A 13,236-nucleotide genomic window follows, 5' to 3' on the forward strand; every position below is an offset into this window, starting at 1 on the left:
ACATACAGTGGAGCAAAGAAAGTCTCTTCAATAAATGGTGTTGGGAAAACTGGACAGCCACATGCAGAAGAATGAAAGTAGACTATTATCTTGCACCATACACAAAAATTAACTCAAAATGGATTAAAGACTTGAATTTAGGGCCTAAAACCATAAAACTCTAAGAAGAAAACACAGGCAGTATGCTCTTTGTCATTGATCTTAGCACCATATTTTCGAGTACCATGTCTGGCCAGGCAAGGGAGACAATAGAAAAAATAAACAAATGGGACTACATCAAACCAAAAACCTTCTGTATGGCAACAAAATGAAAAACCATCCTAACAATTGGGAGAAGGTATTTACAAACCATATACCTGATATGGGGTTAATATCTAAAATATGTAAAGAACTCATACATCTCAACAACAAAAAAACTAACAACTCAGTTAAAAAATGGGCAAAAGATCTGAACAGATGTTTATCCAAAGAAGATACACAGATGGCCAACAGGCACGTGAAAAGATGTTCAACATCACTAATTATTAGTTAAATGCAAATTAAAACCTCATGCCCATCAGAACGGCTATTCTTAAAAAGACAAGAAGTAACAAGTGTTGGAGAGTATGTGGAGAAAAGGGAACCCTCATACACTACTGGTGGGAATGTACATTGGTGCAACCACTATGGAAAACAGTATGGAGATTCCTCAAAAAATTAACAATAGAACTACTATATGATCCAGCTATTCTGCCTCTGGCTATTTATCCGAAAACGTGAAAACACTAATTCAAAAAGATATATGCACCCCTATGTTCATTGTGGCATTATTCACAATAGCCAAGACTTGGAAACAACCTAAGTGCCCATGATCAGGTGAGGGATGAAGAAGATGTGGTATATACACATACAATGGAATACTACTCAGTCATAAAAAAAAAAGATGGAATCTTGCCATTTGCAACAATGTGGATGAACCTTGAGGGTATTATGGAGTCAGATGGAGAAAGACAAATACTGTATGATTTCACTCATGTGGGAGATAAACAAACACTTGGATGCAGAGAACAGATTGGTGGTTACCAGAGAGGAAGGGGGTGAGGAGAGGGGGAAAGGGGCACATGTGTACAGTGACAGATGACACGCAGACTTTTGGTAGTGAACACGATGTAGTCTATACAGAAGTCGAAATATAATGATGTACACTTGAAATGTATATAATGTTATAAACCAGTGTTACCTCAATAAAAAAAAGAAATTACAGGCTGGCCTTGTGGCCTAGTGGTTAAGTTCAGCACACTCCACTTCAGCAGCCCAAATTCAGTTCCCAGGCATGGACCTACACCACCCATTGACAACCATTCTGCGGTGGCAACCCACATACAAAATAGAGGAAGACTGGCACAGATGTTATCTCAGAGTAAATATTCCTCAGCAAAAAAAAAAAGAAAAGAAATTTTAAAAAGACAACATAATGACATTGAGATATATAATACATATGTATATATACACTATATATACACACAGACACACACACACATATATATACACATATGTGTGTATACACAGACATGCACACCACACACACACACACATATATATATATGAAAAGCCTGGAAGAATATACAGAGAAATATTCCATGTAATTCTTTCCTAGTTTTAAAAAAAATTTGAAATTACACGTTTTATAAATATGGAATAACATGTATAATCAAATACAAATAATATTAATAAATGAGCAGGCTTCTACATACATTCAGGTTGAGAAATAGACTGATACCTTTGAAGCCCCTGTATACTGTACCCCAGTTAGGTCCCCAGCACCAGAAGTAACTATTTCTTAATTATTGTTTTCTTACTTTTCTTTTAAGTTTGTCACATGTTTATGCATTCCAAAACAATGTGAGAACTCACCCATGTTCACGTATATAGCTATAATTTGTTCAATTTCATTGTAGTAATATGCCACAATTAATTAATCCAGTTTGCAGTTGATGGACACGAGTTGTTTCTAGCTTGTTGCTATTATTGCCAATGTGACTATGAACATTCTTAGACATGTGTCCTAGTGGTGCAAGAGTTTCTCTAGGATGTATACCTAGTTGTGAAAAATGCTTAGTCAACTTTACTAGGTAATGCCAAATCGTTTACCTAGTCCACTGTGCCAATTTAAACTCCTATTAGCTGTGTATAAAGGTTATAAGGCATCCTCATCATCAAGCGGCATTGTCAGACTTTTAAATTTTTGCTAATCCAGTGCATTTATAGTAGAATCTCAGTGTGGATTTAATTTGCATTTTCCCTCATTACTAATGAGATTGAACATCTTATGTTTCCTTCTGAAATGCCTCTTCAAGATGTTTTCTTATTTTTTTGTTGGGTTGTTTTTCTTAATTTATAGAATATCTTAGATATTTTAGAAACTTTGTTAGTATATAGAAAACAAACTTGATTTGTTTCTTCCTCTGTCTTTAAATGTATCTTTTGAAGAACAGAAGTTTTCATTTTACCAAAGTTGAATTTTTTAATCTTTTACTTTATGGTTTGTGCTTTTTGTGTCTTATTTAAGAAATCCTTCTTACCTCTATAGCATTAATGTATTCTTTATTTTCTTCTAGAAGTCTTAGAGTTTTACCATTCACATTTAATTCCTTGATACATCTGGAATTTTTTTTTCATACAGAATGAGGTCATTTTATTTTTCCAAATTGAAAACTAGTTGCCTAAGCACTATTTTCTAATAAACCATCCTTTCGCCATGGATTCACAATACTAACCTCTGTTGTAGCTCGAATTTCCACATTTGCATAAATCTGTTTGGGGACTATCTCTTCTTTTCCTTTGCACTATTTATCTGTATCTGTGCCAATACCACACTGTATTTATTATTTTAGTTTTATAATAAATGTTGAATCTGGTGAGGCAAGTATTTTCTACCTTGTATATTCTTCAGTAGGAGTGTTCAGCTATTCTTGATCCTTTGCTTTTTTCCTACAAATTTCAGAACCAACTTGTCAGGTTCCCCAAAACCTTGTGGAGGCTTTGATTGAATTTGCTTTAATGAATCTTCTTATCTAAGAACCTAACATATCTCTCTGTTTATTTAGGTACTTTTATAATGCCTTTGAGTAAGGTTTTATAATTGTCTTCATTAGAGACTGGCATAATTTATGTTGCTTTTGTATCTTTTTCAAATTCCTTTTGTTTTAATGTTGTTTATATATATATGAATAATTGACTTTTGTATATTTCTCTTGTATCCAGCAATCTTTCAAAACTCTCAAGTCCAGCAATTCCTAGATTCTTTGGAGTTTTCTATATACATTCCCCTTAATTGAAAATAATGACATACTTATGTCTTCCATTCAGCCTCTATGTGCTTTGAGGAAACTAGCTTAGCACCTCCTGTGTACAGTTTAAATATATGTTTAGGCGTCATATCAGACACTGGATTCAGTTATTCCAAAAATTGATCACTCTCTTTAACATCAGTGAAAGAAAAGTTCAAATGAAATTAACAAAAAGATAGCAAGCTATACCAGTTGTTAATGGACTGAGGTTTATTCTGAGAGTTCTGGATCAATGATTGTTCCAAGAAAAAGAGCTAGCCACCATTAGCACTAAGAACCAAATTCGGTGTCAGTAAGAAGCCTTCACCTACCTTATGCTTCAACAGCTAGAGACCTAAGGTCCATGACATGGCCTAAAGTTGGGAAAAGTCTAAGAGACCCTGGGATAAGCCCCTCTGTAAAAGGATGAGAGAGGAGTTAAGAGGTCAGAGAGAGAAGGATCCAAAGTAGAAAGGCAACAACTGCCTCAACATATGAGCTCTTCATTTGGAAAGCTATGTTGATGTTTCGTTTTCTCCAGTGTTATGTTCTCCTGTTCTCTTAACTGTGTTGAAAAGCATATATACAGAGCCTCACCCTTCATTTTCAAGATGCTGTACTGGCATGGACCATAAGCTAATGGCACCAGCAAAGGGGCTCCTAAGGGACCTTTTCATATTGAGCACACATACTAAGTCAGTTATTCAAGATTTTGCTTTTTGAACTCTTGGTATGCCCAAAATCTTTACTAAAAGAGAGCTAGCTTCTTTTATTTTTATATCTGCAATCCATATTTATCTACTATAGTGTTTGCCAGCCACATTCTTTATAATTCACCACATTCAGTGAATGAAATATGAATAAGCACTTTGTTTACTTGCCGATACAGTATTTTTATATATTAATAGCATATTATTATTGTTGGGGGTTTTTTCCTACCTAAAAAACTGCTTTTTTGGAATAATATTCCTAAAATGCAAAGATCATTTAAAAATGGAGCGGGGGAGAGACCAAAAATCCTATGGAAAAATAAAAACAAACAACTCACAGAAGGAGATTTGTTCTTTATACATATAAAAAGGTGTTCAGCCTCACTCATAATAAGAGAAATACAAATTAAAATTACACTGAGATGCCATTTCTAACACATCAGATTGCTGAAAACTCAAAAGCTTGACAGTACACTCGGTTGGTGAGATTGTGGGGAAATAGACGCTCTTAAACATTACTAATGGAAATAAAAATTGCTCAACTCCTTTGAAGAGGAATTTGGCAATATCTAACAAAACTACACATATGTTTACCCTTCAGCACAGAAATTCTACTTCTAGAAATTTATCCCGAAGATATACCCTCAACAAAACAAAAATTCATACACAGAAGGTTATTCATTGCAGCATTATTTGTAATTGCAAAATATTGGAAATTATTTGAACATCCACACATAGGAGATGGAGTGAATAAACTATGGTGTATCCATACAATTAGGTGCTATGCCACTGTATGAAAGAACGAGGAAGAGATCTATGAATTGATATGCACTGATTTCCAGGAGATATTTCTAAATGAAAAAAGCAAAGTGCAAAAGAATATATACACTGTGTTATCTCCTTTTGTGTAAAAAGAAGAGGAAATAAGATATACTTATCTTTATGTAAAGAAACTCAGGAAGACAAACCAGAAAAAAGTAAAATTGGGTACCTATGAGAGATGGTGGAGGGGCATAGGATAAAAGGAAGTGCACTTCTCTGAGTATATCTTTTTTAGAGCTTTTTACTTTTGGAAACATGTTAATGTTTTCCATATTTGTTAAAAATTAAATTAACAAGGATAGAAGTGAGGGACTAAAACTGAAAGCAAATTGAAACACATGATCCCAACATTTTTTCAATCTTAAGTACAATGACCCACCCTGAAGTGGGGTAAAAAAGAGAACTAATCTAAGTAACATTCTGAACACAGTATTTGAGTACGTGGGAGAAGAGCAAACCAATCCTCAAATTTTTTTTAGTAAATTTGGGGTTTTTTGTAGAGTTGGAATGAAGCAATTTTGAAGCTGTTTTAAAAGTATTACAAAACTGAGCAAAAAAACAAGTATTATTGAGAGCTAGAATTCTCGCTGTAGAAGAAGGAACATGATAATGACAATAATGGAATGGGGAATGGTAAGAAAGAACCCTGTTGGGATGAATTGGAGTTGAAAGTATCGACATCAACTCAATTTCTAAAGTAGGTCTGTGATATAAGTGTGTTATGTGTATCTGTGAGTGTGTGTACATGCATACTTCCTAGCTCTATTCACTGACAGGGTCCAGAAGCAAAGAACACACCTACCACCTATTGGACTCTAATACCATTCCACCCTAATAGGAATCAGGTATCCTTGGAGAAAGAATTAATGAATTATAAATCATTAATAAAAAAGAATCTGTGCCTCCTTGCTGATAATAAATAGATTTAAAATAACAAGTGGAAGAAAGGGTAGGCTCTTGCATATAGTAGAATGCCAAGATCTGACTGGTAAATGTGAAAAGAGTGCTGGAGTTGGAAAATCATCATGGAAAGAATCATGAATGGATACTAAATCTGAGAGAGGGAGTGGGGACTTTTGATGGGGAACAGAATATTTGCACAGTCCTAAAGTGTCTGTCAACAGACTGCTTGTTAGATGCAAGGGAAAAAATAGTAGCTATACGTGGAGAAATAGGACAACATCTTGATCAGTTGATCAAAATTAACGTCACCAGTGAACAGCAGCTGAACATAATGTGCCTCTAAATGTGACACCCTGAGAAGGACACGACATAATTTTTCTAGTATTCTTGCCAGCAATGCATAATCCGAATTTAATCATGAGGAAATATCAGACAAACCCCAAATGAGAGGCACTCTATTAAAAAGGGAGTAAGGGATGACTGTATGTATTTTTCAAAAATGTCCCTGTCACAAAGCCAAAGAAAGACTAAGGAAATGTTCAAGATTAAAGAAGGCTAAAAAATACAACAAATCCTAGACTAGATTCTATCCTGGAAGGAAAAAGAATGCTATAAAGGATATTATTGGGTCATTGACAAAATCTTAATATGGACAGTAGCTTAGATAACAGTATTATAACAGTGTTTGCTGAAGTTGAGAACTGGATTGTGGTTATATATCAGAATAGCCTTATTCTCAGGAAAGACACACTGATGGATTTAAAGGTAAAGAAGCATGAAAAATGCAGCTTGTTCTCAAATAGTTCAGGGGAAGAAGTTATATACAGAGAGTATTTGTGTGCAAAAGAAGCAAAATGTTAATAATTATGCCTGAGCAGAGGATATTTAGATGCTTTTTGCACTATTTTTATTCTTGCAGCTTTTCTTTGAATTTGAAATTATTTCCAAATAAAGGTTTTCGTTTTTTGTTTTAAAGATTTTATTTTTTTCCTTTTTCTCACCAAAGTCCCCCGGTACATAGTTGTGTATTTTTTTAGTTGTGGGTCCTTCTAGTTGTGGCATGTGGGATGCCGCCTCAGCATGGCCTGATGAGCGGTGCCATGTCCATGCCCAGGATTCGAACTGGCGAAACCCTGGGCCGCCGAAGCAGAGCTTGCAAACTTAACCACTCGGCCACGGGGCCAGCCCTAACGTTTTTTTTAAAAATACACTTTAGGCCATTTAATAATTAAAAATCTAAACTTAAAAAATTGTATTTGGGAACATTATGATAGTTGATATAAGCCAGAGACAAAAGGACAAATAGTGTATGGTCCTAGGCTTATGAGGTACCTAGAAGTAGCAAATTTATAGGGACAGAAAGTAGAATAGCAGTTATCAGAGGCCAGGAGTAGGGCAAAATGGAGAGTTATTGTTTAATGAGTATAGAGTTTCTGTTGAAGTGATGAAAAAGTTCTGGAAATCGATAGAGGTGATGGTTATACATTGCAAAATGTGCTCAATTCTGTGAATTATGCACTTAAAAATGATTAAAATGATAAATTTTAGATTATGTATATTTTGCACACAAAAAATAATCTCAGGGATTTTTATTCATATTATAAAAGGATTCCCCGTGATTCTTTAAATATAAGCTCTCTTTGTTTAAACAATTTTACAGAATTTTTGAGTTTTGTATCAGCTACTTTATTAAAGTTCCACTTCTGATTTATTATATAATATCTGTAGTTCATCTCAGTTGGTTTTTAAAAATAGATTATTGAAAGACTGATACTCACTTGGGGCAAAGGTCTTAGCTTTTTTGTGCATCCAGATTTTCTACTTGTGAAAACAGATGTCTCTTCAGAGTACTGCATTTCAGTCATCAGCTAGCTCTTCTCTTAGAAAGAGAATGCTGGTGATGCTGGTACTTGTGATTCACAAAAATATTTCCTAAACTAAGCTTTTCTTTTTCTCACAAAGATCATACCAAGAGGAATGATGAAAACAGATGTTGCTTATAAGACTTCTAGACATGTTTCCATTGTAAGCTGATCTGGATCTGAATTTGGCATCTGCGCCATTCACTGTGTGGGCTGGGCATTTTAGTTGCACAGTTTGGCTGAAAGTTAATGTTGACCTTTGACTGTTACCTGAAAACTCAGTGATAAAATACTCTTACTATAAACCTCTTGAGAGAGTGATTTCACATTCTAAGCAAATGTCTTTAAAATACTTCACTCCATTAACGAAATTAATTTTATTCTTTGGTTGGGAATACTTATTTGTTTCATCGGATACAGAGCATTCCCCAAATCTAACAGGGAAAAGCCTGCGTGGTCAGAATGGTAAAAGAGAAAGGACATAAGTCTCTTATAATGCTCTCTACAGGTTGTTATACCACAGCTTCTCAATTAACCTTACCCCCTAGACTGCCCACAACCTGGGAGAAGGCCTAGAAGTCTGCCTACAGAACAGTTTTTCATTATCGTCTGTTCTTATGAGTATTTGAGTACTGCTACAGCAGCTCAGGTTTCCCCATGGGGAAAATAGCCCCAGATTCTTCAGTTCTTGACATATCTTATTTGTAACTACAGCACTTTTTGCCTTCTTTTATAGTTTTATTGCTATGTAATTGGCATACAATAAACTGCACATAAAGTGCACAATTTTATAAATGTTGACATATGTATACACCCATGAAACCATCACTGTAGACATATCCCCTATTCCCATGCTCTTTTGTAATCCTCCCTTCCTGCCCTTTCTCATCCATCCCCATTTGGGTTATTTCCAATTTGGAGCTATTACAAATAAAGCTGCTGTGAACATTCATTTACAGATCTTTGTGTGGATATATGCTTTCATGTACCTTGGGTTAAATAGAATGACTGGGTCATAGGGTAGGTGTATGTTTAACTTTTTAAGACACTAACAAATGGTTTACCAAAGTGGTCTTATCATTTTATGTTCCCGTGTCAGTATGTGAGAGTTCCAATTGATAGATACCCTTGTCAACACTTGGTATGGTCTGTCTTTTTAATTTTAGTCATTGTAGTGGGTGGGCAGTGGTATCTAATTTTGATTTTGGTTTGCATTTCTCTAATGAATAACGAGGTTGAACATCTTTTCATTTGCTTATTTGGCATCTGTTTATCTTCTTTGCTAAAATGTTTGTTCGACATTTTTGCCCACTTTTTATTGGATTGTTTCTTGTTATTTAAGTGTAAAAGAGTTTAATTTGGCAAAGTCCAAATTATTTTTTCTTTTATAAAAGTTTGTACTTCCTATATAAGAGATCTTTGGCAAATTCAACATCACTAAGATTTTCTCCTATGTTTTCTTCTGAGTTTTATAGTTTTAGCTCTTACATTTAGATCTATGATCCATTTCAAGTTGATTTTTGTAGATGATGTGAGGTAAGGGTTCAAGTGATTTTTTTTTTCACATGTGGCATCCAACTGTTCTAAGACCATTTGTTTAAAAGATTATTCCTTCTCCACTGAATTGCTTTGATATTTTTGTCAAAAATCAATTGACCATATTGAAGTAGGTTTATTTCAGGACTCTCTATTCATTTGCATTGATCTATATGTCTATCTTTATGCCAATACCATAATATCTTGATTATATTAGTTCTATATTAAGTTTTAAATCAAGTAGTCTTTTTCAAAGTTGTGTTGTGACTAATCTGTCCTTTGCATTTCCACATGAATTTTAGAATCAACTTTTCAGTTTTTATAAGAAAAGCCTGCTCAAATTTTGATTGATATTATATTGAATCAATAGAAAAATTTCTGCAAAGCTGATAACAATATTGAATCTTCTGATCTATGAACACTTTATATCTCTCCATTTATTTGGATTTCTTTTATTTCTCTCAGCATTGTTTTGTCATTTTCAGTGTGCAGGTCTTATACAACTTTTGTCAGATTTATCCCTAGATATTTCACATATTTGATGGTATGGTAAATAGTATTTTTAATATTAATTTCTAATTGTTCATTGCTACTATATACAATTGCTATATATACACACATTACTGGTATAGAAATTCAACTGATTTTTGTGTGTGGTCTTGTATCCTGCAACTTTACTAAACTCACTTAGTAGTTCTAGTAACTTTCTTCTAGATTCCAGAAGATTTTCTAGATAGACCAGGATTTCTCAGTCTCGGCATTATAGATAGACATTGGAGGATATTTAGCAGCATTCCTGGACTCTACCCACTAGATGCCAGTACCACCCCCTTCACCAGTTGTGACAACCAAAAATGTCTCCAGACTTTGCCAGATGTCCTCTGTGGAGCAAAATTGCCCACTTTTGAGAAACATAGACATAGACAATCATGCCATCTACAAATAAAGATAGTTTTACTTCTTTTTCAATCTTGATGCCTTTTATTTTTGTTTGTTTGTTTGCCTTATTGCACTGACTAGAGTCTCCAGGCCAGTGTTTAAGAGCAAATGTTCTTGCCTTGTTCTTGATCTTAAGGGGAAAAACATTTCATCATCCACCATTAAGAATGATATTAACTGTAAATTTTTCAGAAGTGCCCTTTATCAGGTTGAGGAAGTTCCCTTCTATTCCTATTTTGCTGAAAGTTTTTATTAGAAGAGATGTTGAATTTTGTCAAATTCTTTTTCTGCATCTATTAAGATGATCTTACAGTTTTCTTAGTTTACATGGTAAATTACATTGAATGATTTTTGAATGTTAAACCAACCTTTCATTCCTAGGATAATTGATTTATTACCTTTTTAATATACTGTTGGATTTGATTTGCTAAAATTTTCTTCAGAATATTTGCATCTCTGTTCATGAGGATTATTGATGTGTAGTTTTCTTTTCGGATTTTGGTATCAGAGTAATGCTGGCCTCAAAGAATGAGTTAGGAAGTATTCACTCCTTTTCAGTTCTCTGAAAAGTTTGTATAGCATTGATATTATTCTTCCTTAAATGTTTGGTTGAATTCATTAGTGACACCATCTGGACGTGGGATTTTCTTTATAGGAATCTTTTTTACTACAGAATCAATATATTTAATAAATACAAGGTTATTTAGGTTACCTATTTCTTCCTGAGTGAGCTTTGATAGTTTGTGTCTTTCCAGGAATTTGTCCAATTCATGTAACTTGTCAAATCTATTGGCACAAAATTGTTAATAACTTTTCCTTATTATTCTTTTAGTATGTGCAAATTCGATAGTGATACCACCTCTCTTATTTTTGATATTGATAATTTATGTCTTCTCTTTTTTTTTTCCTGATCAGTCTGCCTAGATGTTTAATTTTATCCTTCTTGGACTCCCAATTCTGTCTTCTCAACTCACTGAGGCTGTTGGATTCTACATAGGTTGTCCCTCCTTGTGTTGTAGCCTGGAAACTCTCTAGATTGTAAACTAGAGCAATTTTATGGTTTACCTCACTTGTTTCCTTTCCTTCATGGATCCTTTGTGGCTGATGTACAATATTTGAAAAATGTTGTTTATATGCTTTGTCTTTATTTTAGTAGTTTCTGGAGAAACGGTAAATCTGGTTCCATTTGTTTCATCTAGGTCAGAAGCAGAAGTCCTCAATGCTATTTTACCTTATCATAATTTATTTTAATGTCATGCTGGTCCATGGTACTTCACTATATAAATTATTTCACTGTTACTTCTGGGAGTGAAAGGAAGATGTAAGATCCTTCATAACTTTTCAACTCTCAGATTTATACTTGGAGAAACATCCAGATGATAGAATTTTGTCCAGATAGCAATATTCTAAGAATAAGAATGATACAGAAGGGGAATCCAGAGAGAAGGAGAGAGGGATACTAATAACTACTCAGCTTTAAAGACCCAAGGTAATATTATTTGGCCAGTATTTCTTACAATCTTTTAATCTCAAAGCTAAAGGAAAGCATGATAGTTTAGACTTAGAAAGACTAGACTGGCTTGATGGTGAGTTGTCATGTCCCAACTTGAGCTCTTTAAAAGAAATATTAGGGGAAGCTCGTGATGTTTGGCAGAACACCTCTCTAGCCCTTGAGGTTTAACACTTTACTATCAAGACTGAAAAAAAGGATAGATGCATGGACCATTTTTTGGTCTGACTCAATATGACATTTCTGACACTATTACACAGTACTCACGTTGTTCTCTTTTGTCTGTGTTTCAGGTTTTCTGTCTCAACTGGTCTCTGACAAGCCCCTGACTGAATGCATTCGTGCTGGCCACTATGCAGCAAGCGTCATAATTAGACGGACTGGATGCACCTTTCCTGAGAAACCAGACTTCCACTGATGGAAAAGCAAGAAACCCAAGCCCAGGAGGCCAGACACTGCCCTGATTGCTTCCTGAGAATTCCCATATTAATAAAGAAAATTATCTGCCATCTTTTCCTGCTATAATAATACTCATTCTTGATTTAGAGGACACAGTAATGCTCAGTAGACTCTTTATTCTCTCAATAACCTAAAAAAATAATGTTTATTTCCACAGTTTGAGAGTGCCACTTAAAATTGTCAATTAGGGGCCGGCCTGGTGGCACAGCGGTTAAGTTCACGTGTTCCACTTTGGCTGCCCAGGGTTCGCTGGTTCGGATCCCCAGTGCAGACATGGCACCGCTGGCAAGCCATGTTGTGGCAGGCATCCCACATATAAAGTAGAGGAAGATGGACACAGATCTTAGCTTAGAGCCAGTCTTCCTCAGCAAAAGGAGGAGGATTGGTGGCACATGTTAGCTCAGGGCTGATCTTCCTCAAAAAAAAAAAAAAGTCAATTAAACAGAAATATAACACTTCAATAGAAATTTTTATTTCATTTTCAATTACTTTGTAAGTTCATGTGTATTTAGGAAATCAATCAGTTTTTTTCCTACATCTCTGCCTTGAATGCAGATGCAATTTAATATAATAGATTTTTTAAAATGAGTTAATCCTGACACATCAATCTTTAGCTTTTTATACAAGTAGGTTTAATTTGGGAGTATCTGTGTATGTGTGTGATAGAATTTTGTGCAAATAGCCATATTCTAAGAATAACAACGATACAGTAGGGGAATCCAGAGAGAAGTACACACACACACACACACATATATACATATATGTACCACATATATACATGATAAATAGTCAAATAAAGTACAGAAATACTTATCTTGCCAAGTTATGCCAAATAATCTCTTCAGTGCGTGCTCAAACATGTAATAAACTTTGGATAATTACATAATTTGCCAAATTGTTATACTACAGTATTCAAATTATCTTATATTTACTTATGTTTCTCTGTAATTTGATACAAATAAAAATTGTCATATAGGAATTTTTTTCTGTCTTTTCCCTGTGCTCAACAAACTAAGAAAGAAAGATCATTATTTAGTCCTGGACTCTGAAATGATATCTAATTTGTTGATGGAGATAGAAGGAAGAATAACATAATACATTGAAAAATAACTTAGTATTGGAGACCAGTGAGTCACTGTTTTAAGGAAGACAAATAGTATAGTAGAACCTCTGGAGTCAGACTTAAT

The 13,236-nt window shown here is 34.5% G+C and overlaps 1 protein-coding gene across 2 annotated transcripts in view; it reads left to right on the forward strand.

Annotated features, from left to right (window-relative positions):
* Nucleotides 1–13,028, forward strand: part of ADK (adenosine kinase) — a 528,114-nt gene extending 515,086 nt beyond the window's left edge. For both annotated transcript variants that reach the window (XM_014860631.3, XM_014860632.3), the window contains exon 11: nucleotides 11,884–13,028. In XM_014860631.3, coding sequence (XP_014716117.1) covers nucleotides 11,884–12,008 — 125 coding nt within the window. In that variant the 3' untranslated portion in view covers nucleotides 12,009–13,028. The remainder of the gene's footprint in view (nucleotides 1–11,883) is intronic.
* Nucleotides 13,029–13,236: the final 208 nt, after the last annotated feature.

This window comes from Equus asinus, chromosome 2 (genome assembly GCF_041296235.1).
Source record: "Equus asinus isolate D_3611 breed Donkey chromosome 2, EquAss-T2T_v2, whole genome shotgun sequence".
In the NCBI taxonomy this organism is placed as follows: Eukaryota; Metazoa; Chordata; class Mammalia; order Perissodactyla; family Equidae; genus Equus; species Equus asinus.